This window comes from Pomacea canaliculata, linkage group LG2, assembly GCF_003073045.1.
Source record: "Pomacea canaliculata isolate SZHN2017 linkage group LG2, ASM307304v1, whole genome shotgun sequence".
NCBI lineage: Eukaryota > Metazoa > Mollusca > Gastropoda > Architaenioglossa > Ampullariidae > Pomacea > Pomacea canaliculata.
In genome coordinates, this window is record NC_037591.1 from 36,004,442 (window position 1) to 36,031,552 (window position 27,111).

Consider the following 27,111-nt stretch of genomic DNA (forward strand, 5'->3'; position numbering starts at 1 on the left):
AAAGCTTCCCTACTTGGGTAGCGTGGTCACGCAGATGGGAGCAGGCCTGACATCCAGAGCAGACTGAGCAAAAGCAGGGGCATCTTTTGTAGCCTACGCAACATCTGGAAGTCGACACAGTACAGCATCAATACCAACTGAGACTACCAGAGTCTGGTCATGTCACTCTACTGTATGGCTCGGAGTGCTGGCGAATGACTGACCGCCGACCTCAAAAACTGTCAGTCTTCCACACAAAAGCTGCGAAGAATTCTGGATCTTCTGGCCAAGGACAATCTCCAACGATGAACTACTTGCCCAGTGCGGGCGGAGAGTATGGCCACCATCCTGTTGAAGAAGCGATGGCGCTGATTGGTCACGTCCCATGCGAGGCGGAGACAACTCCATCATAAAAACTGCCTTACACTGGACGCCAGAAGGAAAAACGCAAAGCGAGGTCGGCCCAAAGATCACCTGGCGCCGAACTGTGGAGCAGACATGAAGACCCAAAACCTCACTGGGGTACTGTGGGGAGTCTAGCCCAGGACAGGCAAAAGTGGAGGACCTTTGTCAATGCCCTACGTGCCGACCGGCATAACGGGAACTAACTAACTAACTAACTAACCACTAAGCTATCGGGTGCCCCCTTCTCGCCTCTTTGTACTGAAGATATGTGAACTTATTTGCGGATTGCTCGGTGAATTTCATGGTGTACGCTGCAGAAGTGGTGGGGTCGTGTTTTGTATGTGTGTGTAAATGTCTGTTCCATTCACTCCACGTTGTCTCCCATGTTATACTATGTAGTTGTCGGACTTCTTAACACCTAAACAGATCCCAGTGACTTCTATTAAGAGCGCCTCAAAGTCAACCATAAACTGCTCTGTCCTTGACTGACATGGGAGTGAGTGAGGAGAAAGCACGCATGTTGTGAGCCAGAGAACACAATAATGAGGAAATGAATGGATACTTAGGATTTTGTAATTATATCTGTTCGCTCGTGTTGGAGAGAGAGAGCACATTAGCTTATCCAGAGAAAGAATATATTGAAAATTAAACATAGAATAAATGTGAATAAATGCGTAGGACTCCCGTTACTCGACCATGGCAACGGCCTTAGTTATCTGCCTGAGGTAGAGAGAGTGGAGAGAAGGGGGCCTTAATAAATGAATGATTCAGTGTTTCGGGCCTTTCGCAACAACCCAACCTTTACACACACAGAGAGCAGACACTGGATGAGCCTACTAGGTAAAGGGAAGGAACTATCCCTAGAGGTATAGGTTATGTCCCTTCACGTAGATTTATGCAAGTACTTTGACATAAATACATGTATTATTATTATTATTATTAGAAGTAGTAGTAATAGTATTAAATCCCCCGATCTATTATTCAACCACTTTCTTTGGATGCCTTTTCTCTTCCCAAATAGATGAATAGTTTTTTTCGTCGCTAACATAACGGCTAAGACTATCTTTCAGACACCTAACATATTTTTAACACACGAGAGGAGGAAGTGGGTGAAAAGAGATCCCAGTTCATGAGTAGTTTATAGAGATATTTAATTTGCTAAGAAACATCACAGACAATCGTTTTCACGAAAATCATTGGCTGGACTTATAGTTAAAAGGAAGTCGGCTGTTTTCCAGAGAGTTGCGGAAATGGCATCGTGGTGTGTCACCCCAGCGTTGTCTCCATTTAAAACATCAGTTTCTGTCTTGTTTAGATTTTCATAGTTTAGTCGATTTGAGAAACCTGTCAGTTTCTGCAATAGTTTAGTCAATTAGAAATGGTCATTGGTACAAGTCACAACAGAAAAATACAGCACACACAAACTTGAATGTAACTAAGCAACATCTAAATTAAGGATGTAATATAACGTAAAAGCATCCTCCTCTTCTTTCGCATCCTCCTCAAACAGCAACATCAGAAACTTAGTTGTCTCCCAGTGACAACATAATATGCACTTTTAATAACATGACCATATTATACGATTTAAAACTGTCGTGATGATGACAATTATCTACGTAGAACATGTATTCACACAGAAAAACAACTGGCACGACAAACACTTATCAACTACAAAGTAATCGGCGGGATAATTTATGGAAGGACGAGGGCGCTTTACTACACTCGGTGATTTATATCAATTCTGTAAATATTTCGCCAATATCTGTATCTATTCTTAAATAACATCAAATGTCCAAGCAGGCAGGCAATATCTAGAAGATTCTCATATGTGATATTCCTGTTTCTGCACACCGCTGTACAAATCTTTCTGTAAGATGTAATGTCAGTCCACATTGCAAACCATCCTGTGCTTAGAGCGGTTCTTCACATTTTCACTTATTTCCTCCTTTATGGTCTTTTCAACGGACAATTTTCTCAGTGCTTAGATTCAGTTCAGTTCAGAACCAATCACGTACGTGAAGTATACTCGAGGAGTTGGGTGAGCGCAAAACATAGTAGTTGCAGCAAAAACAATATATTAGTTCTTACAATATTTGCATAGGTCCGATCTGCAAGAAACAGTGTGATAAAGAAAGCTAACCTAAAGCATAAAATTATTAGTGCTAACATAAGAACCTACATCACAGTTGAATAAGAGAAAATTAAATAACTATTGCACTTTTTATATCATCTCACCTTGTAACGGAGCAAAAGATAGTACGACATTTAGATGAATAAATTGTATAATTTGGATAGATGGCTTTCAGTATTTGTACACAGCTTAAGTTTCAGGAAATGTTCAGCTTCTTATCAGCTGATTACTAAATTCTGTTTTAATCTGTAAATTATGCGTGTGTACGCGCGTGCGTGCGTGTGTGCGTGTGTGTGTTTATCCGTCCGAGAGAGGACAGCGATAGGGTTTATAAAAGATTGCCTGGAAGCCGTTAAATTCTGGGTTATTTTTTATTCTTGCTCACACTCCATATGATTTCTTACTTTTATTATTTCTATTTATTATACCAGAAAAGAGCATTTCTTCATAGCGATGCGTCCAATAGGTCCATTTCAAATGTCTTGAAATTACAGTGACCTGTAGCACCATTGAACTTGGAAACTGGGAAACTACCTTTGTTTAGTGGTGGTCACATTTAGGATTTTGATTATATTTTCTTATTACTTATGTAACCTATCACAATATTTCAAGTTTCGTTTTCATTTATATCTGTACATTTCCCATCTTTATACGATGCATATTATACTTCTCCTAAGACGAGGCTTACAATGCTCCATGTCACACATCTCTTGAAACCTTATTACAGGCTTTGTAAGGCATCAGATCAGATCATGAGTTGCATGTTATTTTAGAAACGAGTTGAAATTGTTTAATTATTATTATTTTTTTTTTTTTTGCTCAAACAGCTCAAATAGCTATGGATAGTGTGAAGTGTGTTGTCCTAAAATCTTGTTTCAGGTTTTTGATTTCTTCGTGTCATAAATATATCCTGTATCTTATAGGTTTCGTCAAGCCTGATTTTTTCAAATGAATTCTTGCGTTTTATAACTCGACGAAGGCTGAAACGAATTAAGGTAAACACGTTCCTCGATATCTGACAACCTTTCTCCGTTGGAGCGGGAGGTGAGCTCCAGACCGTCCTCTTGCTTTGTGCGCGTGGCAGTAACTTTGTACATCCGACATTTCCAGGCTACATACCCAAAAGCGCTCATTCCTATTAAGTACCCGAGGGTGAGGACGAGTCCAACCACACTGTCCGGTCTCATCAGTGGAATGGTCCGAAAGTAGGTGCACTTGGAGTACATCCTTTTGACGGTTTCCACGTGCGTTCCCTCCGTCACGACCACGCACACTGTGTACTCCGTGTCGGACATCAAGTGCGAGAACCGGAAGCGGTTGCGTGTGCCGTTGAAAAAGTCCGACACGATCCGACCATTGGGCAAATCGCAGGTCGCCTGTGACACGATTGGTATGTCCGAGGCTCCATCAAGAGAAGAGTTGTCGAACTGCCACTTGATGTCCAGCCATGAGGTGTCGCTCTGTACAAGAAAGATGCTGACGCGGTCCGAGTAGGTTTGTGAGTAGAACAGAGGATCTGCGGCCGTGTAGTGCAGGTTCCGGCTCCGCACGTGCAGCGGCAGAATATCCTTTTTCTGCAGTGTTATTACGGGGTTGACATCTGTGCAGGATACGGTACAGAACACGAACGACAGGGTATAGTATATCAGGCTACACTTGTCCTTCATTTCACTAAACAGCCAAGGCAGCATGATGATGGTTAAAGATTCAACAGCGACCTGAATTAGGACGACGATGATGGCGAATCTTGAAGACTACTCCCTCCTCCTGCTTTCTGTGAAAAGAGAGAAGCATAGAATTAGTGGCATTATACACAAGGATGAATAAGTATAGTCAGATATGCAAAAGACTCATAACATTCTGCATAGAAATGGATTCAGTAATTGAGACAAATCATTGACAAATCTACATGTATAGTCAGCAGCTATAGTTGTGGCATCAGTTTTACAATTAATGGTTAAAAGACATTAAATATATAATTGTGATATTAAGTTACGAGATAAGTCAGCAGGCCTGACTAGTGTTTTCATTCTTTGTACTTTTGGTACGGTAAGAATAAAGAAAGCATAAGACAGGGTCTTCCCATATCACACCTTAGATACGATGCATGTTTGCTACTCATATGCCCCCTAGATTATGGTTTCACTTTAAATCTTTCTTTCTTAATTACCAAGGAATACCAGTTCCTTAGTTTCTTGATTTTCAGTAGAAGTTTTGCACACAAAGGTGTCCTTTTGCCACACAGCAAGCCATTCAAGCCTTAGAGTACTCTTTGATTAGAGGGTTTTAGGGGGAAGCTGAAAAACAAATCCATCATGAGAAGAGGCTGCTTGAACTTTCTCTCCCTTTCAGCTTCGAGCCGAGGGAAGACATTTTTTTACGCTGGCAAACGCTAAATTAACGGCTGTGTGCGGAATTTTAAGAGGGGCCCACAAAAAATAATTTTCAGGATGTCAGTGTTACTTGAGATCACTGCTTCGAAAGGGATCTGTGCATTATACGAGAAGAAGGCTGTATATGTATGGCTTGGATACATGTCTGCAAAAATATATTCTCTGCCGGAGCGAGAGATTTGGATGAAATTGGAGGAGGGAAGAGACGGTGGTTTAGGGAAAGGTGAAATGTAAATTTAATTTTTTTAAAAAAGAGACGAAGATAGTGCAACTTCTTGATCATTTTAACACATTGCTTGCTTTTTAGAAGCCGATCGATGTCCTCTTGGTTGTCGTGAAGGTCTCATTGAAAGTCGCTATAAAAATGAATAAAATAAACTACTGCTGTAATTTGTTTCAGTCATCGTACCTAACTTAAAAGAATGCACGATCTCTTCTAAAGATGTTTTGGACATTTCTGTTTTGGGGAGCAGTTTATTGTCTACCATTCTAAGCTGTTTCTTGCAACAAGAGATTCATTGATTGCAAGCAAGAAATGAGCATCAATAGTGAAGAAATGTCGCCGACGTTTTTTTCATTACTTGATTACTAACATGTCTGCGAGTGAGCATGCACACTTACACATACACACAAGATATGGTAAGTCCAACCAAAACAAACCTAACTGACGCCATATGTGTAGAACCACAAGAAATTATTTTTAAATGCCTGTCGGCATTCATTCCTTTTTTCTGCAGCTATTTTGGTACCTAAGTCCAACTCTTCTTTATGTCTGGTTTCTCTTTACTTTCTTATGTTTTTTAAACTGCTTCTGTCTGTTCATTTGCTGGAAAGTGCATGTAAGCTGTTCAGCTAGCTACTCAGAGCTGTGGCACATTCAGCAGCTAGTAAATGACAATTAGCATCTTTTGACAGCTCTGTTGGCTATCTCTGTCTAACTTTACTATATCAAATAAATTGATATCACTAATGTCATCTGGTGTTCTCTAGATTATGAAGTTGATTCACATTTGGAATTATGAGTGTTTTTATGTCACCGAAGCACAAATCTTTAGAACTAGCCACAAGTACTCTCGGAAATGTAGCACTCTAGTAAAGTTGACCAATGCTTCTACCATCAGAAGGACAAAGAGTTCTGCGTAAACACGAGCTTTCGTGATTATATGGTCTTCTGTCGAGGAATAAAGTACAGCTAAAATCATGTTGTTGTGTAATGGAACATGTTGCTGAAATTTTGCTGGAAAAATGACACTGAAGGTGTAGCTGTGAGAACCGTTAGGGACTGAGTCATTCAGCCAACTGTCTGTCTGAGCCACCTTTGAAGCCTCAATTATTCACGAACCGCACTGTCTTCAGGGCTAGACCTGTCCAGCGACCGGCGCGGGGACATTGGTGTGACTGGCAGGAACTTTGCATCTAATGAGGTAATTTCTCTATGTGAGAGTGCTCGCTCTTGAGAAAGGGTGAGCATACTAGGGGCTGTAACTGCGAGAGGACATAAAAGTTAAGTGTAGGCAATCAGCGTGCTGCGCGCTACAAATGAGCGAACGCTTCTTAGTGCATGTTGGACGGGTTAAACCTCTTTACTTCAGTCCCCGGTATACCATGTACATGACGAGGCCAATCTGTCGAGTGCAGCAATATCTAGAACTGGAGCTGCACAAAGATTCTCTCGTCGTAGGTGGAGTGTTTTCATATTAATAAAAGAAAGCCTTACTAACAAAATAAAATCATTTTGCAATGGGACAAATCTCAACCATTTTCTGTTATAGTAGGTTGGTAAACCCTGTGAAGGCTTCATGTCCAATTTATAATAATTTATTGTATGCACCCATGCTTACTTTTGTACAGACAGAAATGGCCATCATTGCTGTGCAGTAAAACGATCTATGTGTTGCTCTTTTCAAAGATATCTTATCATACAAATATTGTCATCCTTTTATCTACACCCTTGCTAGATACCGTACATGAAATATTTTCACCCACTATAGTCTCAGAATATGTGCATCTGACAGTAAACAGTAGCGTTTCATTGAAACAAAATGTAAGTAATTAAAAAAACATAAAAAAAGTAGGATTACTTGAACGAATTCTGGTAAAACCCCTTAAACATCTTCGCAGTATCCTTTCAGATACAAAACACGTGCAAAAAAAATATATTTTCCAAACGATCTAGACAGTTCAACAGCAACACAGCTATATGGAAAGTTGCAGTGACGCTGCTGTACGAAGCTGCAACAGTTCGACTGCAGGGTGGTTTCCAGAACGCACTGACGATCACGTGATGGTCTTAACCAATGGTCAATGCGTGATATCGATTTGCTTTCAGGAGATTTGAGACATGAAGCCCATTCAATTTCGACTTCTTGCCTGGCACTTGGACGATGTCTGAGAGACGGTGAGGTGCGAATGCCTTGTGTAGCTCCAATCAATGTCAAGTCAACGAGGCCGAGTTGAGGGACCTGGATGACCTCATGTAGCGCCAATGAGAGATAATGAGGCTAATTTGAGCTTCTGTAGATTCTGTCTCTAGCAACACCTTTTCCCATGTTAGTCTAGTTATCATGATCAGCTGTGCTGTTTCTCTATATGTCGTAAATGCGAATATGATAATGTTTGTGTGTTTAGCTGAAAAACAGAGAAAGTAGAGAGGAAGGAGGAGTGGAGAGATAAAGAGGAAACAGTCGGGTAACACCCACACCAGAACACCTGCCTCAGATCTCGCAGTCTTTTCAGTCCTTTCTATAAACATTTAGGATGTTGCATTACAAACTATTGAGGTGATTTGTAGAGCTCACAAACCGAGGTTTTTTAATATCTTTTATCGTTTACTCAAGAAGAAAGACATCGCTACTAGTTATTAGCTTTGCTAAAATGCAGAACAAGCCATCGTTACCTCGTGTATTATCTGTAGTATTTAAACTGGTGTTAGGACTGCTTCAAAATAAGAGAAAAAGAATTGTACAAAACATTTTAAACACGTGTATAACATTTTTCATGATGAGTGGAAGCAACATCACAAGACATTGCTTGTAATTATGTTCAGAGCCTTAGTCTGTCGGCTGGTCTACTTGTTAATTACTTGCAATTACTAGACTGTGTTTGACACCTGGCTAATCAGGCAATTACTGCACCATGGGTGACGCCTGACTAATGTTCGCAGCTCTACAAACCACAACTACCTGCTATTTACTTGGCCCCCATCTACGTTGCAACTGCCTTCTGTCCATGGTTGGTAATAAGGACGATGGTTGCTAACAGGTTGGTAACACACGTACCAGTAATCTGTGTTGATGGCATTCACCTTCTTCGCATCAATGGTTACAGTACAAGGGGCACAAATGGGTCTCTGTATTCTGGCCAGCATCCATGATTGTTCCTATGTCTGTGTGTTTTGTGAGGTTTTTTTTGGGAGGGAGGGAAGTGCCTTGCGCCTACCTTTGATGGTTGGTAAAGCGCTCTCTCAATTTCATTTATATTTTGGTGTGCACTGTTTCTGCATGTTTGTGTGTGTTCATGCTTCTATTGCGCATTTGATGCCTGCTCTGAAAAGTGTGCTCGCCTGCCTATATGTATATACGAGTTTGGCTGATGCTGAAGAAAGGCGCTACATGTATATAAAAGTCGTCGTCATTGTCATTATTATTTTCAAATCGTTATCAGGTAGATGTGTCCGTTTAACTCATCATCACCCTCTGTGTGTGTGCATGAAAAGTGTGTAGCTGAAAGACTAGCTAAAGTAAAATATTTCTTCTTCACAAATATGTTTTTACAAATATAAATAAGCACACTTTGTTGGCCTCGAACTATTCCTATAAGGGATGTTTGCCTCACGTGAGTTCATTTCATCTAGATTGAGCTGCAGCAGTACGGAAGCCATGACTTCCGTCTCAATTTGCGACTTTGTAAATCATCGGGACTGGCCTCCACCATCAAGCCTCATGCTGGAATCGGTGCCGCAAGGTCGGTAATTGATGTGGACGGCCAGGTAGGGCGGGCGGTGTATCTCATGTCCATAGCAGCTGTCCGTCTTGTGCAGCGCCATCTGGCGAGCTGCTACGACAGCAGCAACAGCACGTCCACCTAATGGTAGTGCACACTGCGGCGGCCAATCAATTTTTGCCTGACCTTTTCTACCACAACGACCACCACCGACGTTTGGAGCGATAGCGTGTGTTCCAGAGGTGATGGCGGGTGGTTTTCTACCTCCCTTTCCATCCTCCCCACCCCGTCACCCCACACGTGTTTAAAATGTAAAGCGTTGTCTGAAATACACTCCTTTGCTAAGTGATCCCGGCAAACTATTGATCGTCAATTATTTTTTTCTTTCTTGTTTACATCAATGCTGGAGGTTTTTTGTTTATTTCAGCTTAAAGGGTGAAGTAAAGCCGTTGTGACAGAAATAACAAGACTAATTTGTCATTATTTGATCAGTCTGCTATTGGCACGTGCACGTGGTTGTTCGTGCCCACTTACCTAATTACAACGGACTGCGTGCACATGTTTGTATGGGAATGTGGTCATCGATGTTTTTTTCTATTTAACCGTGCATTGATGTACTATGTGAACCCACCCCCACTGTAGTTCCTAGCGTTTAGTGAGTTATTTAAACTATTGCCCTTCCTGGAAAGGATGATACAGTCTGCATAGTCCCCGTGCACAAGATTTTCAATCGTGGTTGTGATTTTTTAAGGTTCGTTTGAGATTAAATGGTAAAATAGAAACTGGATTTGCTGTGGAGCTTTTCAGTCGGGTTTTAAATGACACTTGAAGACCTTTGAACACTCAGATCGGACATCACATTTACATTCAAACAAACATTTACTGTCCTAAAGAAAGGGAATCCGGCAGATGATGCTTCTCACGAAACACCTAATCACTTTTGTTTGTAGCACATCATAACTTTGGTCTCCCTAACAACCGAGTGCACTGTTTGTTTTCTTGGCACTAAATTTGGCCTGGCGCTGATAGCTTCCCAACCATCTGGTAGCTCTCGCGTTACAACGCACCCTCCGCACTGCTCTCGCCTCGGGTCACAGGATGAAACAGTCAAATTAGAGGCGTTGTACAGAGCCTTTTATAGCTACCGAGGAATGTACAACAAGAAAGAAATCAAAGCAGTTCACATTGTTATATTGTTACTAGGAAGGCAATCAAATGGAACACGATGAAGCAATCAGAGGAGTTTAGTTACGAGATACAACATAGCACAAGATGAAATTAAAGCTAGAGAGTCTTGCCTAGCTACCGACAAGATGTACAAATAAAAAAAAAGTTGAAGCAGGTAAATCAGTTTCAATTACCGACCACGTAAATGAGGCTTAAAATGAATCAGTAAGTCAGTTAAGTCTTATACAGTTACCAACGTGTAACAGAACAAGATGAAAAAGTCTGGTACTAGCATCCATGCCGCAAGATAAAGGTGTTAAACCGGAGGAAACAGTACAGTCTTGTGTAGCTGTCGACAAGTAAACAAATGGAGCAAGATGAAGCAGCTAAACTAGAGAAAGCACTTGCAACAATGTAGAAACAGCTGTTGCCCACAGGAATGCCATCACACAAGCACGCGCAAGTACAGAGTGAGAGAGGGCGGGGGATATTCACAGAAGAGTTGAAGGAGCGAGGCAGGAAGAGAACGGGGAGGGAAAGAGAATTTCTTACTCATAATTAACATGATCTTCGCTGGAGTTTCAGCGAAAAACCACAGCACTCTGTTTGAAACACTCACCCAGTGGAGCCTCTTCTGCAGCCCTTCCCAGTCCGCTGGCACGCTGCTAGAAGCCTGGCCTGCTGGCAGGACGCACGAGGCAGATCATGTCGCCGCAGGCCGTTGCATGCTTCCAGGTCCACGTCCGAGTTTCGAAATCAAATGTCTCAACAGGTTGTCGATGAGACACGACGGAGAAATTTGAAGGAACTTACCCGCCACAGGCGGCAGACGGCAACTGCAGTACGGACTGCGATGAGGAGCGACTTGCGGCGGCCACGCGCGATGCAGCCATGACGCACGCGCAGCGTGGAGACAACAGGCGGTGAAGCACGCCGAGCGCTCGATGCCATGTCTCTCGTGCATGCTTGCACACTTGCCTCAGCGTTGAGCTAGCGAGCGAGAGAGGGAATGAGAGTGAGAGGAAGACATGAAGGTTGTAGAAGTGGGGTGCTGGGGGTAGGGTGTGATTAATTTAACAAAGTGGTTTCAATGTCTTTTTAGGCTCGACTGAAAAGGAAAATGCACGTTCGCTTGGATGTGTAATGCTGAGCTTTTAACTCGAGCTTTGAAGGCTGCTCTTTCACTCCCACCCTGACTCCCCCTGCTCCGACTTGCTTTTTCTTTGCGTGGCACATGTGGAATGTCCCGATGAATGGATTCGGTAGCTTGGTTCACTTTTGCGCGTGCACGCACGCTAAACTGGCTCTCGTGCATATGAAGGGAGGACGATTGCGGACACTATTCTCCCGAACACTGAGGAACCCTGATCACTTCTCCATTTTTTATTCCTCCTGAATCTGCATATCTTGCCCTCCATTCTTCCTCTAATCTCAAAGTTGGCATTAAACTCGTGCGCTGTTGCCTTTTTTCCATACGTATGTCGTGGAGTGTCGTTTTGAGGAGGATGGATATTTAATCTCAAATGACCAAGGAAATATGTTGCGCGTAAGTTCGCAAATTAAAAGGTTTGAAGATTTAAAGACGCACCCTCGAAAACAGCATATCTTGGTTTAAAGGAGTTTGGTGTCTGTCGATTTAAATGCAGGTTTTGTGAACATCTAGAGCAATGTGTTTTCACATGTGTTTTTCTCTGGTCTGCCTACCTTTTGGTCTCTCTCTCTCTGACCACACACACACAAACAAACACACATATTTTTTTGCGGGATCAGTTCACGAATCCGACAAGAACATCGCACACGCTAATCCATAACATCCTCTCTCCCCAGTAACGGTCTCTGTGTGGTATGGCTGGATGTGCACGAGTCTTGATAAATCGATATGCGTAATCTTTAAAGTAATGGAGCTCATAAATCATTTTAAATAAAAAAAAACATCCCTTCTCTCTCGCCCTTGCTGTCAACGATTTCCAGCGACAATGCCGAACGTTGCACAGGATTGTGAATACATTTCTTCCTCGACTGCAAGATTTATATTCAGAGGGAATTTCACAAATCATCACGAAAATCATGAAATGGAACCATCGGGATAAATCTTGAAAAAGAGAGACATGTCACGTTGTCTGGGTCAATGAAACGGTATCAAGTAATGCAAATATTATCAGCATGTGTTTACTTGAAGAGCGACAAACGTGATGAGACTAAAAGAGTTCTGGCATTTACATAGGACAACCTTTTCTTTACGCATGCATTCATGCATAGCAAATGTGTCTCCCCCCCTTTTTTAACTAAACCGGGAAAATTTGGTTAATCATCTAAGGTTCTTTACGAAATTATTTATTTATTTTTGTTTTGTTTCACGATGTCGATTTCTTGAAGCTGCCTGTTTAAATCGATTCCTGCGTATTAAAAACGATCTTACCATAATTTTGTAAATTGCATGCATCTTCCAAAACAATTTCAGTGGTTTCCAGCAATATACCTGATACATATCATTATATATAAGAGGGGGAGAGAGAAGAAGAAGAAAAGAAAGAAAGAGTAGAAGAGTGCATATGACTTGTATGTCAACAAGCTTAGTACAGAAGCCCCTACCCATGTTTACTCACTTCGCCAGTACCCGCTAACATTTAGAAACTCTGCACATGAAAGATAAACGCAGTCAGTAGCTTAGGTTGACAACCTGACAACCTCCTGTGCTGATTTATCAGTATGGTCCAGTCATCAAAGCTAATTTCGATTTATTTGCTTTCAGACAATTATCTTCCTGGAAAGTTATGGGTTACCAACAAAACAAAAGGAGGAATCGTTTGATTTTTTCCCCACTGGTTTCATTGGTGCATCCATCCGATGGCAATTTAATCATTTTTCTGGTCGGGTAAGGAAGGAGAAGGATCAGCTGCAATGATTACAGTGATTTAGTTTATTTTTAGCTCATCGGCTCCACGTTCACTAGGCCTTGTAACGTGCAAGACAGTCCTGTTGTGATGTAACACACTAACGATCGACAGTCTTCAAACCAGAGCCTTCTCGGATCGCTTTCAGACAATGGCAGCACGGTTAATGTTTGCTGTTATGTTCACAGTAACAAAGCACGCGAGAACTTTGATGGGGTTACGACTGTACGTCTAGTCGTGTACATCACTGACGTAGTTGTACAGGTCACGTCACTGGCTGCCAACGGTAACGTGCCTGAACTGTTTCCACTCTTCCACCATTGTCTGCCATGTTGAAACAGGAACTTATCTGGGTTTCTAGGAGACAGAATCAAGCCAGTGAGCGTTTGGGGGCCGACTGTATGAAGCGGGACAAAGGAAACAACTCCGGGACTATGCTGTAAGTGTTGTCTGGCTATGCAGTGTAACTCGGGTACCATATTTTCTCTGCTCTCTAACCAGCATCCAGGGGTGCTGCTCGCTTCATATCTCACAGTTATCCAATATCGAGCGACACGTTTTGCTTCAGACGTTATCCCGCTTGGCTGGTTGACTGGTTAGATAGGAAAGTGTTTTCCCTAGAGTTGGTTTTGTACTATGTGGGTAGGGGATGGGTGAGGAAGCCGGGGTACCCGGGGAGAATCTCCAACGACCAGCTCTGCAAATAAGTGTCAGATATATAGAGCGTCCCAGGACAAAATCTGAACCAGAGCCTCTCGCTGCAGTGGTGACAAGCGAGCGTTTCAAACACTACACTACCGGGCATCCCTCTGTCCAGCTTCTCTCCTTAGGGCCTTGGTAAACCAAATTCCTAAATGGGCTTTTAACCATTGACTTTAACATTATCAAGAAAAGTATGAAATAAATACCTTAAATTGTGCTAACGGAGTGGGATATTTTTGCCCCCTAATCACCTTCTCTTGTAGTGTGCATGCTGCTGCTGATGATGATGTGGATGTGCAGACTACGTCTGATCAGACAGCTGCAGCCTCTCTTGCGTAAGTGAGAGGACAAAACATTTCGCCCACACAGGGAAATTTGCACTCTACGGCAGCATGACCATAAAAGGAAGAAGAAGAGAGCTGCCATCAATGCGAGCAGGACTTCTCCCGTCTCATGTTCCGCACAGATTGAGCAGACGGCGCAAAGAAAGGACAAAGATGAGGCTCTATAAAAGTCCGCTCGGATCGAAGCTCTTCGCCCTTTGTACAGATGTACCACTCCGATCGGCCTTTTGTGACTACTCAGGAAAGCGATCTCTGCCTTTATCAAGGATTATTTTTATTTTAATATTTTTGTTTAGTTTGCTTTGGTATTATTTGCTTTATTATGTTTGTAGCTTTTGTTTCTTATGAAACGCAGTGCTTGGGGTGATATCTTTCTGTTAAAGATACGTTACTCTTGCTTTGTATCCTGCCAGCATCACAAAAACATCTCCAAGGGGAAATGACTCTCTTCACTCCTTTGGGAGCAGCCGCTGGTTCTTTTGATGTGTCGATCTAACAAGGACAGAAAAGATGTAGCTATAGAACAGTTAGGAGGCGCCCTTGTCAGACTTCTGTTGTACAAAGCAAATGGTGGTGTTACCGTGTGTCAGCGGGGACAAAGAGATGGAGTGGGGGAGACGATGAGGGATGAAACCGTCGCATGCTTTTGAATATGGGATTAGACTACTATTCAGCCTTTAAAAGTTTACACCAGTGGTGTGGAAGCTGAACCACAAACAACTATTTTTTTTTCACACATGCGCACATTGTACTAGCGAAACAGAAAGAGGTGCAATCTTACATACAGACTCGCAGGCAGGAGGATAGAGTGACAGACACACAAGCAGACGGACCTAGACGACTTGTAATGGGATCCGTTGGTTACAATAGTGTTTCCCTATCTTGCACGCCTCACTGCCCCCGGGATTATTGATCCGCTTTGGCTCGCTGAGCCGACCTGACTTTCAGGATGCAAGTATGTTAATCGGAAAAGAGCGCAAACTATGTATGTGCGCGCTCGAGTGTGTGTGTGTGTGTGGGGGAATATGGTGAATGAAAAAAAAAATGATTTAGAATAGAAAGAGATGATAGAAAAAGAAGTAGACGCAATTAACTGATCATTTCTTAAATAGGTTCTCCGCAAATGTGCTCTGTGAATTCTCCATTTTACTAATCATCTCTCCTTCCTATAAGCACACACTTTCACATTAATCTTTACTGAAATCGTTGACTGTACTCAGTAGTCATCGTAGGGTGTTCTGTGTGTTTAGGCTACGGTGTTGAGATGATACGATATCTTAAACCCGTGAGATAAGATAAAGCGCAGGGTCAATACAAGTAATGTTTTTGTGACAGGCTCCAGTGTTCGAATTCACCTGATGACTACATCAGAGAGCGAGAAAGTTATGTGAGATTAGAAGTGTGTGTCAGTTTTAGTAATTCAAAATGGTGTAGCAGAAAGTGTGCCCAGCTAATTTTTCAATTTGGAATTTGTCAAGGGTGAGCAGAAGTCAATAGTTTAGAGGTGAGCATTGTTCAGATAAGTGTGTATGATGAGAATCGAAACTCTCGAGTGTAATTTTTTGAGTATATATATATAAAATAGAGAGAATGTATGAATGCACGCGCATTCGTGTATCTTTGCATATGTGTGTGTGTGTGTGTTATGAATGTATGAATTTAATGAATGCATGGCCGTCCATATTTATATATAGCTGTATGGATGTATGGGAGTATATATGTATCGACGTGCATGTGTATGTACTCGTGTATGTATTATGTCCATGCTAAAGTATTGTATAAATGCTTGCTCTGTCTCCCAGATGGCCGAGTCTGAGAGAAACTCACTGTTGCCATCCGCTCTACAAAGTGCTGTCCCACAGCGCCATCAGCAGTACAGTTCGTTCGATAACCAGGGTCTGTGGCTTGAAGAAGAGGCCCAAACCACAGAAGAAGCAAGTAGCCAAATATTTTAAGTTGCTTTAGTGCTGGTTCATTTCTCTGTGGAAACATATCATTGTCTGTAGCTTGTTGGTGATGTCATTTAACAGATCTGCTTTCCTCTGGCGATTTTAACGCTTCCTTCAGAGTTTTTTTTTTTATTGGTTACAATAACAATGTTTAGAGATGGCAGCGATTATCAAAGTCCAGTTTAACGTAAGCATCTTATACATTCGTAAATAGAATGTTAGCTTTCGGATTTGATTGTGAGAAATAAAGACAAGATCAATACAACAGACTGATGTTCCAGAAATTTCTGAAGAAACATTGACTACAGAGCAGGAACAAAGAAACACTGTGGAATCTATAACATTCCTAAACAAGCTAAGAAAATTACAGTGTTATCCTAAAAACAAATAACATTCTCTCTACTCAAACAACTGTAACTGTAGAAGATACTGCCTGGGCAAGGGAGATCAACAAGCGTGTAATCACAATGTAAATTGTCCTCGGTAGAGTATCAACTATCTTCTGGTCTGCTGATACAGATATCTTATAGGATCAGTATGTTTTAAAACAACTCAGTTGGAAATACTAAACACAGTAAAATTGGTTTCATTACGACTCCACTGAATGATATCCCCTGATCGTATGACATAAATCTTTGATGTAAAATTTGTTTGTACTTTTTTTTTTACTGTTTTGGACAAAGACACAAAGCGGGTGTTCATTTTTTTTCCTTTCCGTATTTTCTTTTAATGTAGAAGATAATTTTTTTTCAGAATCGGTGGCAACTGATGTAGAGAAAGACGATGAAGATGAAGTCCACATGAACGAGAGCGAGAGCGCTGTTGTGGACACAGAAAACTTTAGAGATAAACTAAGTGGACCGGAAATTGTGTTTAGACTGAAATTTGCACACATTTATGGAAGGTAGGCGACATCATCATCATCATCATCATCATCATGGTGTTGCTGTTATTATTACTTATACAGCTTTTGTTATAAAAACAACTTACATTTAATTTATAATTGTTTCCTCCACTGGTTAACTGAAGCCTGGACTGGCCAAGCCATATTCGTCGCCTTGACGCCGAGAGTCGGGAAGAGGTGCACAGAAATGTCCTCGACACTCTCAGAGAACAGCCAATCGATATCAGGCAGAAAATAAGCCTCTCATGGTATGCATTATTGTTATCACAACATGATTATTATGGAGGATGCAATTTGGCGAAGTGAAAAATAGTTGCTGTCATCCTTCGTTATGATGGCTTTATAATCTGTTTATACTGGAATCCTGTCGATGTAATTACAGTATTTTAATTACAGTACCTTAAGTTCGCAATTAGGGTTTATAAACTGAACTTATTGTATCGCCATACTGATTCTACGACTCTTTTTTAGCTATCTAAGAGAGAGTTTAGATGGGACCACTGCGGCAGATTCCTCCCGAAATCCCAATCGAACTAAAAAGGTGATGTGTCTCTTTATATTCTCCTTTAATGCCCCGGGCTGCCCAGGTCCTTGTCTTATGTCTGTGGCTTACTGCTTCCTGCCTTGTGTTTCTGACTCGCTTTCATTGCTCCTAGTCTTTTTCTCTCTTTTCTGGTGTGTGAGAACAGCTATCTTTTGGCTTCATTTTTAGTCTTTCTTTCCCTCTATCTTTTGTTTTTTTTTTTTATGTTACCTTTCCTTTTGTTTTAAAATCATGCCCTTTTCATTCTTTCTTATTTTTTTACTTTTACCACATCTACTCTGTAACATGTCTTCTTTTTCTTCAGAAAAAGCACAGACTTCATATACCAATAAGAGACGGTTTGTGGAAGGAGCAAATCACCAAAATATCAGGTACGTGTTTCTGTTGGAAATAAAAAGATAAAATCTATGTTCAAAGCAGCCCAAGTAGTTAACAATGAACTAAATAGTAGAGTAAGGATAGGATAAAATAGTAAAACTTTTGGAAAAATGCTTTTAAAATTTAACTAGATTGCGCTTTATTTTTGTACAGCTTACTTTGGAAGTCATGTTGCATCTTATTTTGTGTTCCTGCGGTACTTAGTCTACATGGATTTTTTTCTTCTTGTCGTCGTCCTGGCCTTTGTCACCCTACCCCAGGTAAATACCTTTACCTTATTTGTGTTTTGCACCACCATGACCATAAGTCTACAGAACTTTGAGGGATTTGTTTTCTTGTTGCATAATCATACCTGTGCAGAGAGAAAGATGATAAGAGTGAGAAAGCAACAAGAATTACCCTAATGTTGACATTGCCAGACTTGAAGGGTTATTATCTGATGCACAGACATTGCAAGTTTGCGCAGGTTAAATTAACTGGTTTCTAGTTCGTTGTATCTTTTGTCAAAACAGATTATTTCCGGTGAAGACGCGGCTCCGAGGAGACTTGAAGGAGATTTTGTAAGTCAGGAGGAGCCATCAGTTTCTTCTTTGTATTTACTGAACGAGCCTGCAATATAAAACTTTATATTGATATGCAATATAAAACTTTATATAGAACTGCTATTCATTCAAGTGCTTTACAGATAAGATCATTTATATTGCGGGAAAAGACATCTTCAAAAGCAAACTTGATACGTGAATATGTGCTCAGAGAGCTCTTGTTTTTATAAAAGAAACGCATGCGAACTCTCACACATACTTCTCATAGATGAGCATCTGCCCATCCATTCATCCATCTTTCCCTACCATTATCATGACCTCCTGACCTGCCTACCATCCTTCAGCCTCACTGTCCAATCTTATGTGTCAAGCACCCGCATATGAATGTGCGTACAAATATCTAGATTTCCACACATAATAAATAACTTTTTGTTATTTGCTATTATCTTTGCCTATACTCGCCAGTATCTACCGCAGCTAAACAATGGCGGGTCGGAACTTACTGCTAAGCCCTAGCAACATACTAGCGGCACTAGTACCTGACTTGTTCTTGTTGCCGTTGCTGCGTTTTTGCTGTTGGCGATAATTCTACTGACAGCAAGCCCCAGAGCTACAGTACAATTTGGCTGTAGTGGTTGTCGTTGGAATTGCTTGTATCTTGGTGTTTATTGCTCTTGGGCTGACTCTTCCCGCCTGGAATATCGCAGACCAGCTTTGTGAAAAATTGTGTGCGTGCGTGCTGTGTGTATGTGTGCGTGTGTGTGTGTGTGAGTATGTGTGTGTGTTCCGTCCACTTCTATCTTTTGATGTTTGTGGTAGGGTGTGCTGTCAACAAGCGTGATGTTTTACGGTGCCTACAGCAACACCGTGTGGGGCGAGTACGACCGTCCGTTGGCCTACTTTATCACCTGGCTCGTTGTCAACGCTGTTTGCTTTCTAGCCCTCGTTGGGAGGTATTATTCTTTCATTTGTCTTTCATGTCATCTCCTCAGTACCTTTATCGTCAAGGCTTTGTAATAACGTCTAGAAGGAAAATGGAAACTGGAGATCTTGTGTCTTTCGTCAAGACCTTTTTAGTTTTTAATATGAGTAAAAAAAATTATTATATATTATTTTAAAGAAATATTCGACAATATTTTTTGGCTTAGAAAGCCTTTAATTCAAAATCTCCAAATCTGAAAAAAAAGAAAACTGGATACTTTAAGTTTTAACTTGGAGAGTATACGAACAGTGACAACTAGCTATACATATTTCACAGAATTATGTCCGAAAGACGCTTCAAGCTTTCTGGGAAAATTTTCAGATGATCTAGCAAATTTCTGATCCTGTGCAGCATGTATATCCGCTACACCAGAAGTAAACAAGCCGAGACGAGCAGGGACGAGTTTCCTTACTGCTGGAGGTTGTTCTCCTCCTGGGACTACACTTTAACAAAGCCAGATGGCGCATCACTTCACACCACCGCTATTGTTACTGACACAAAAGTATGGTATTAATTCTGCAGAACATTGGCAAACGATTTTTTTCCCAGGGGTGTAGGAAGATGCTCGGTTTTGGGGGTAGGGGGTTGAACTCCTTCATGACGGTAGAGTGAACGACATTGGTACTCGCACATTACAATATATATATACGCTGCTTTCAAGCTTTCAGGGCAACACAACAAGAAGCAAAACTCATTTTTAAAAAAAAAAACCCGGTTATCGCAATGACAAGAAATTTTTTGATATTTAGAATAGGATAAATTTTATACTCATATTAATCATATTTGGCAGGTTACAAAATCTCCTCCATCTTTTTTTGGTTTCATGCCTTTGTTTTTTTAAATCGAGGGCTAGATGTAAAAAAAGCATAGCATTTTGCTTATCATGTTACTCGTAGTAAATAACAAAATTTTCATTTTTTTTCTTTCTAAGCTCTTCTATCTTTTTTGTGTACTTTGAGAAGAATCACATCTCAAGAATTGGGCCTGGGGAAGGGGAGGCAAAAAGATATTCTTGCCTCCTCAGTATCTTTTATGAGTAGACGGCTGCCCACATTGCCCCCTCTCCTGCATCCTGGTTCTACCATAGGTTCTGTCTAACCTTCAGCTGATTTTTTTAGCTTACTAGAATTGCCTGGGCTAAGAGAGAGTGTGTGTGTGGCATACAGAAATGACAAATCAAAAAGGCATTGACTTGGGTTTGATGTTGTCTTCAGGAGAGGATACGCGATGATCATTTAAAGCAGAGAGGCTACTTCCGTCAGGCGTAAGTTCACATAACTACGTTACATGTCATAACCATTGTGAATCGTTTGAAGATTTTACAAAATGTCCTTGTGAAAAAATGTCTTGTAGGAGAGGCAACACCTGAATGTGGCCAAAACGATTACTTCTACTACTACCGCTACTATAGATTAAAAGAGCTTTCCATCACCCTGAGCCACCTGCCAGTGAGGTCTTCTACTTTCTTGGAAAAACGACATCCGAAATAGTGAAGCAAAAATGTTCTCAGATTAAATAGGCTTTTTTCTGAAAGTTAGAAAATGTAAAGACCAAAAAAATCCCCATGTTTTCTCGCTTTTTCATTCACATGCATGTGCGCCTAAAACACGCACGCACGCACGCATCCACGCACATAGAACTACGTTGATTTGTGAATATATATCAACATACAAAAGGAAAGGTGTTGGTAACGTGAGAGATGCTCTCAATTGACGTGCAGACTGAGACTGGCTACTGTGCGCGTGCTGGTCAACATCCTGGTACTGGTCATGCTAGCGGTCAGCGGCTATCTCATCTACGTCGTGGCTGCTAGTCCAGATCCGGATCTCTATCTGCCTGACGTCATCAACAGGACACTGGCCACCTACAAGGTCAGTCACTAGTCCGTGTGGGTTGCTTCCTAAAACAAGACAATCGACTTCAACTCATAAAAAACAAGACCCCTCTCCTAAAAACAACAACAACAACTACTACTCCTCTCCTCTCCTCCTCCCATCCTCCCATACCTCTCAATGAGGATCGAGTTCTCAACCCATGACTAACAATACCAGTCCTCTACCCACTGAAGATATGAAGGGTGGGTGCATCAGCTTTAAGTATTTACTGCATGGTGTATATCAGTGCTACTTGCTCTGTAGAAGTATTTCAATTTTTCATAAATAGAAAATTATATAATTATTTCCTCTCTACGAAGAGTGTCAAGGGATGCTCCTGTTGACCTTGTTTTCAGCTTACCTCTGCTTATGTCTGCGCTCAAGCTGCTGGTGCCCCTCTTGCTGGAGCAAGTGGTTCGCCTGGAGAAATGGCATCCTCGGACAGAGGTCAAGCTAAACTTGGCCAGGTAAGCAAGAATTCGAGCTTAAACAAATTTTCTACACAGAAGAAGCCTCAGGATTTCTATTGCAATAGCTTCTAATTGTAGTCTCCACTGTCCTTTTATATGATGGTCAGCTCATATAAACCAGCCTGACAACCAATACCATCGCTCAAAAACAACAACAGAATAGCAAAGATTGTGGACATAGACAAAATAGAAACAACAGTCAAGGAACGTGAGGACTTTTATATCTTTATATTAACAAGGTCCTCAAGGACAGCTAGGTGTTTCGAGAATACTTCGGGATGTTTCACGGCGTTTCTGCCAAAGAAGGCAAGATGGCAAGACAGAAAGGGGAAAGTTTTTTACGAGTGCCGTGGCTGCTGATCATGAATGTTGGACTGACATTGAAAGTGGCCCGTGACAACAAATGAGGCAATGACGTGGGCCGAAGTTATATGGGGAAAGAAATAAAAAAAGGGGGAGGAATTAGGGAACCGGAGATAATCGGACAGAAAGTTCCAGAAACAGGCTTTAAGAAAAATATTGTTGATGAACTGCATGAGGGGCATTTGAACGATTTAGGAGAGGGAACACAAGGTTTGATACAGCGGTGGAGTGGTGTTAAATGAGTGTGGTAATACCCAGTGAATCTTTCATGAAAGAGAGAATATTTGTGTGTGCTTGTGTGTGTGAGCCCGCTGATTGTGCGTGGTGTGTGATGGATAGGCATGGAGAGTGCGGAGGAAAGGAAGGCGCAGAGGAGAGAGCTTGAGAAATAGTTTCTCCAAGAGGACTTGAAAAGATATCAAAGTCTGAGTTACAGTTCTTTTTAAAAGTCAGTTGTGTGTAAATAGGTTGTACAGAAATCTAGATTGTAATGTTTATTGAAATAAATGATTAATTTGTTTACACACACGAACATATATAACTGTATAATGTGTATATAAATATCTAGTTGAATATATTTTTCTTATGAAGCTTGAACGATTGAGTACGAAAACAACTGAACATAAGGGAAATCAAGAAAATAGGATAAATCGTAAGAGAATATCACCTGATGAGAAAGTGTTTGTTTTATTATGGTTATGTTTAGAAGATGCTCAAAGCGTGGCTACTTACTACATCAGTCTCTCTCTCTCTCACACACACACAAACAGAATTTCTTGGTATTGTCCAAATCCGCCACTAGAGAGACCTCTTCCAGAAGTATGATATATGTACATTCGCGCGGTCACTCCCATGCCCTTGTGGGTATTATCTCGTGCCAAATAGTGACAACTGAGATAACAGGCGTTTTCAAGCCGTTAATCTTCTCGTATGCTTGCTGGAAAGGATCTCAATTAATTTTTTGTCAATGCATTATCAATAAAGTAGCGTGCTTCTTCGTAGCTTCCTGTGATCTGACGTCCATTTGTTTAACTTATCTATCTCCAGAACGGCGTTGTTTTACTTGGCATCCTTAGTCATCTTTCTTCTCTCCATCTACGATGTGTCTACCGATTGCATCCGCAACAACAATAATTCGGTAAGGTCCATGATAATAATATTATTAAAGATATCAAAAGGCCACTGCGTGTAAAGTTTCTGTCACTCAATTAATTAAGCTCAGAACTAATAATATTTCCATAAATCTTACTGATTATTCCCCCTTCTTCCATCCTTGAGAAAGGAGCAGTCAACATTAGAAAGAAAGAGGTCAAAACCCTGATGCCACAAAGGTCCACAAAAGACATAATTTACATATAATCCCCAGCTCTGCCACTGGGGAGGAGTGCAGCATGCTCCAATGTCTTATTTTACCTATATTTTAGCTGAAGAAGTGACCGCAAAAACTAGCCTCAGCTAAGCACAAGCTAACAGATGCAAAGTTTCCTGTGCGTATGCATCGAAAGTTGAGCGATCTCTTGGTCTTATTTACAAGCACACCCAAGCGGTCTTCGCTCCCTTGAGCATCGCTTGGCGAGGATAAAGTACCACTACATCAGATTCCCAGTCATATCGCTTCGGCTGCAGAAGCTAGTGTTTGTCAAAAAAAAAAAAAAAAAAAAAAGAGAGAAAATCTATAATTCTGACTTTATAATATAGAAGGAGAGGATGGAGGGAGGATGAGGATGGGGAAGCGAGGGCAACGACTGCTAGACAAGATCAATATCTCAGACGCAGCGGTCAGCAGTACAATCCATCTACTCCTGCCTGTGGGGGGTTTCCTGCGTCTAAACGAGTTCGTCGAGGAACACGGAGTGGAATGGAGCTGGGGATAGGGGTGAGGCACAGGGGGGGATGGAAGCACGGCAGCTGTAGATCGGCATCATTGTGACGTCGCCGCGTTGCTGATCTTAAAGGGCGCTGCATGGAGGGACGACAGGGCCAACGGTCACAACAACATGAGAGATTGCAGGACCAGCAGCTGGCGCTGCCTTCCAGACATACATTTCCAGGTTGACTCTCTGTTGATGCTACAACAATATCAGTGAGGGATTACAGGATCAGGTGCAGAAGCTGCAACCAAAATTACAATCACGATTAACATTAAAAATAGCTTCATTGTCAACCAAAACAACCTCAGCATTAATCCTTCTAGAAAATCATCTTCAATGCAACTCTGTGCACGAGCACAGATTGGATAGCAGCTGGCAATAACAAACTGGGCTGAACCATTGAACAGGATCTCGTCAAAAAACACATGCGCGCGCGCCTCACACACACACCTCTTTCTCTCCACCATCTCACCCACCGCTACCCCCTAATCTATGATACACACGATGAATGTTAAGACAGAAATCTTGACGGGCCTCCGGATGCATCGTCTGTACTTGAATGACGGCTGGGAAATCTCATCTAAGCCAACACGAATCGAAAACACGTTCCCTCCGCTACTGTCGCTATGGAAACATGTCCTCTACCACAGTGTCGCCGGTCTCTTTAATCCGTACTAGTGACGGGCTAAATGCAGGCTTCTAAGAGAAAATCGTGAATAAATGATCAAAGAAATAATTAATTCTGCTCTTATTGTTCGATTTCAGTGAGGTGGATAGTGTTTTTTCCCAGTCAAGAGTAACAACTTTTCAAACCTTTCGCCTGCCTTTTGAACATAAATAATTTGCTACACTGCTGTTTCTTTCTCTCGCTTGCTCAAAGAGCTCGTGCGCCTTCTGCTGCTGGGAGAACGACGTGGGTGAAGACGTCCTCATGGTCGTGTTCATCGACCTGGGCCTCATCCTCCTCGCTGGACTTCTCGTTGACGTCACCAGGGCTATCGCTGTCACTTGTGGCTTTTTCACATGGGTAAGATGGTGACGACGACAATGACGATGACAGTGGGGGACGACAACGACGATAATGATAAGAATGATGATAAAGGTACAACATTGGAGATAATCTGTCATGTCTTTAAAATTTATGTCGTCAAACATTTGCTTGAGTTGTTTGTGATGAGGTAAATTTGATGAAAGTGATACCCTCGATAGCTATGCTTTAATATACTGACAAAGCATGTCTCGTCTTTCCCGAAAAAAACATCCCTATGCTTAGTTTGACCGACAAAATAGTGATGGTTTTGTTTAGGACATGACTTGAAAAGCGAAAAGCACAGTAGACATACGCAGGAGAACAAAAACAAATTATAAAGAAATAAAATAACAAAATCCAAACAGCCACAGCAACAAAATCCTTCGATTTCTCACCAGATAATTCTGTTGCTTTTAGCACAGTAATGACAAGAGGTAATGCTATGTTTTCCTATTGATTGTAGCTTGGTTACCGTGAGTTCACCGTGTCATCCGAAGTTCTTGACCTTATATACGCGCAATCACTCGTGTGGCTTGGGCTTTTCTTCTCGCCGCTTTTAGCAGGCGTCGGCTTTCTCAAGCTGGTCATCATCTTCTACTTCCGCTACGTCACGGCACGTCTGTGCAACGTACCTCCCAAGCAGATGTTCCGGGCTTCGCGCTCAGGAAATTTCTTCATGTTCATTCTGCTGATTAATTTTTTTGTCTGTCTCTTCGTCATGGCGTATGCCATTATTGAGTAAGTCAGTGTTTATAGTATATTTAGCACTCGTTCTCTTTCTTCTTACTTCACTCAGTACAAACATTCATTCATGGCTCTGTCCCTCCCTTACCAACAGGGGCGTAAACAAACAAAAATTCTTTGTAATCCTTTTCTCCTAGATATAACTGTTTCTATTTCAACATTTGAATGGTGTGTGAGGTGCTTAACTGCACATGAAGAAATATGTATCTTCTATTTATCGCATATTATCCATGTCCCAAATTATTATATATTTAAAATTATTGTCTGGTTAACATTACCATAACACTGATTTTAAAGTGAACAACAATTTTTGCTTGAAAGATAGATAGGATGTTCAATCCCACTGGACATATGGTTTAGTTCCATTTAACAGGCTTCCTCCCTCTGAACGCTGTGGGCCTTTCATGGGAGAGAGTCAAGTGTACACCGTAATGACGTCACGGGTGGGTGACATGCCCTCGTGGCTGCGTGACGCTGTGCTGTACGTCTCCACGCCCGCCATTGTGGTTCCGGTTATTCTGTTGCTCTTGTGAGTATGAGCTTCTGAGTACTGGTATGCTTTGCATTGCGTTTCCTACCTTAAGCTTCTGTTAAGTGCTCGTCTCGAGTTGCATTCGTGTTCTTTCTTATCGTAATTATTTTTTTTTCTTTTAACCTCTTCACATACGTTTCATTCAGTGATGATTAGTGTAACACCTTAAGGGGCATTAAATGATGCTGTAAAACATGTTGATATTTAGAGAAAATGTGAAACAGAAAAGGGCACTGTGGACAGACGAATAGCGAACGAAGGAAGAGAAAAAGTGTCTTGCCTTTAAAGCGTATTCTTATGTGTGCGCCGAGTATGTATATGAGTATTTCTATTGTCTATGTGTGGGAAGGGAGATGAGTGGTGTGTCGGCACAAGAACGAGAATACAGTGCACACTACTTGCCATCTATCAGACACGGTAATTCAGCGAAATGAAGTATCACACATTATCCTCCGTCAGAGGACAGTCATTGTGCGGGGTACACAGTCTTAAATTAACTGTACAAAACAAAGTTGTGTACATCAGTACTAACTCTATACAATAAATATCAATAACATGCTCTTTAAAAGAAATTTTTCTTGCTCATTACCTGCTTTGTGTTGCGTCAAGGTTGGGGGTCCTGTACTTCAAAGCCAAATCTTCCTCCTACAGAAGAGTGATAAGAAACTTGCGTGATCAGCTCAAATTCGTAAGTTATGTCAGGACAGCTTTCCCTGCAGGGAGCACAATGTCACTAAAAATTAAAAATTTTAGCTGAAGTTTTACCTCCTGCCCAGCCACTCATTTACATTCTTTCTCTCTTTCATGCCTTGCTTATGACCACCGTCATAGATAATGTCATTGGTGTTATCCATGTCATTTTCTCTTTTTTTCATCCCTTCACTATCCCTCTCTCCCGTCGTTCTCTTTCTCAAACGCACAAGGTCTTACTTTTGACCACAATTTATAAAAATGTTCACCTCACTTTCGAT

At 41.5% G+C, this 27,111-nt stretch overlaps 2 protein-coding genes across 2 annotated transcripts in view; one reads left to right on the forward strand and one right to left on the reverse strand.

Moving 5' to 3' along the window:
- Positions 1-27,111, forward strand: part of LOC112557332 (transmembrane channel-like protein 3) — a 40,133-nt gene that overhangs the window by 10,740 nt on the left and 2,282 nt on the right. Inside the window, exons 2-18 of the mRNA XM_025227128.1 lie at positions 15,760-15,895; positions 16,660-16,810; positions 16,936-17,058; positions 17,282-17,351; positions 17,659-17,725; positions 17,886-17,992; positions 18,245-18,292; positions 19,094-19,227; positions 19,608-19,758; positions 20,471-20,520; positions 20,977-21,127; positions 21,488-21,597; positions 23,011-23,101; positions 24,715-24,861; positions 25,328-25,602; positions 25,982-26,137; positions 26,750-26,828. Coding sequence (XP_025082913.1) covers positions 15,760-15,895; positions 16,660-16,810; positions 16,936-17,058; positions 17,282-17,351; positions 17,659-17,725; positions 17,886-17,992; positions 18,245-18,292; positions 19,094-19,227; positions 19,608-19,758; positions 20,471-20,520; positions 20,977-21,127; positions 21,488-21,597; positions 23,011-23,101; positions 24,715-24,861; positions 25,328-25,602; positions 25,982-26,137; positions 26,750-26,828 — 2,046 coding nt within the window. The remainder of the gene's footprint in view (positions 1-15,759; positions 15,896-16,659; positions 16,811-16,935; positions 17,059-17,281; positions 17,352-17,658; positions 17,726-17,885; positions 17,993-18,244; positions 18,293-19,093; positions 19,228-19,607; positions 19,759-20,470; positions 20,521-20,976; positions 21,128-21,487; positions 21,598-23,010; positions 23,102-24,714; positions 24,862-25,327; positions 25,603-25,981; positions 26,138-26,749; positions 26,829-27,111) is intronic.
- LOC112557333 lies at positions 1,923-10,978 on the reverse strand. The gene is made up of 2 exons (XM_025227129.1): positions 10,637-10,978; positions 1,923-4,289 (listed from the first exon to the last, which is right to left on the reverse strand). Exon 2 carries the CDS (start codon positions 4,204-4,206, stop codon positions 3,460-3,462), a length of 747 nt encoding a protein of 248 aa, XP_025082914.1. The 5' UTR covers positions 4,207-4,289; positions 10,637-10,978; the 3' UTR covers positions 1,923-3,459.

What these genes read in the sequence shown, in the direction of transcription:
- LOC112557333 (XM_025227129.1), bottom strand. Translation starts at nt 4,206, where the DNA reads ATGCTGCCTTGGCTGTTTAGTGAAATGAAGGACAAGTGTAGCCTGATA.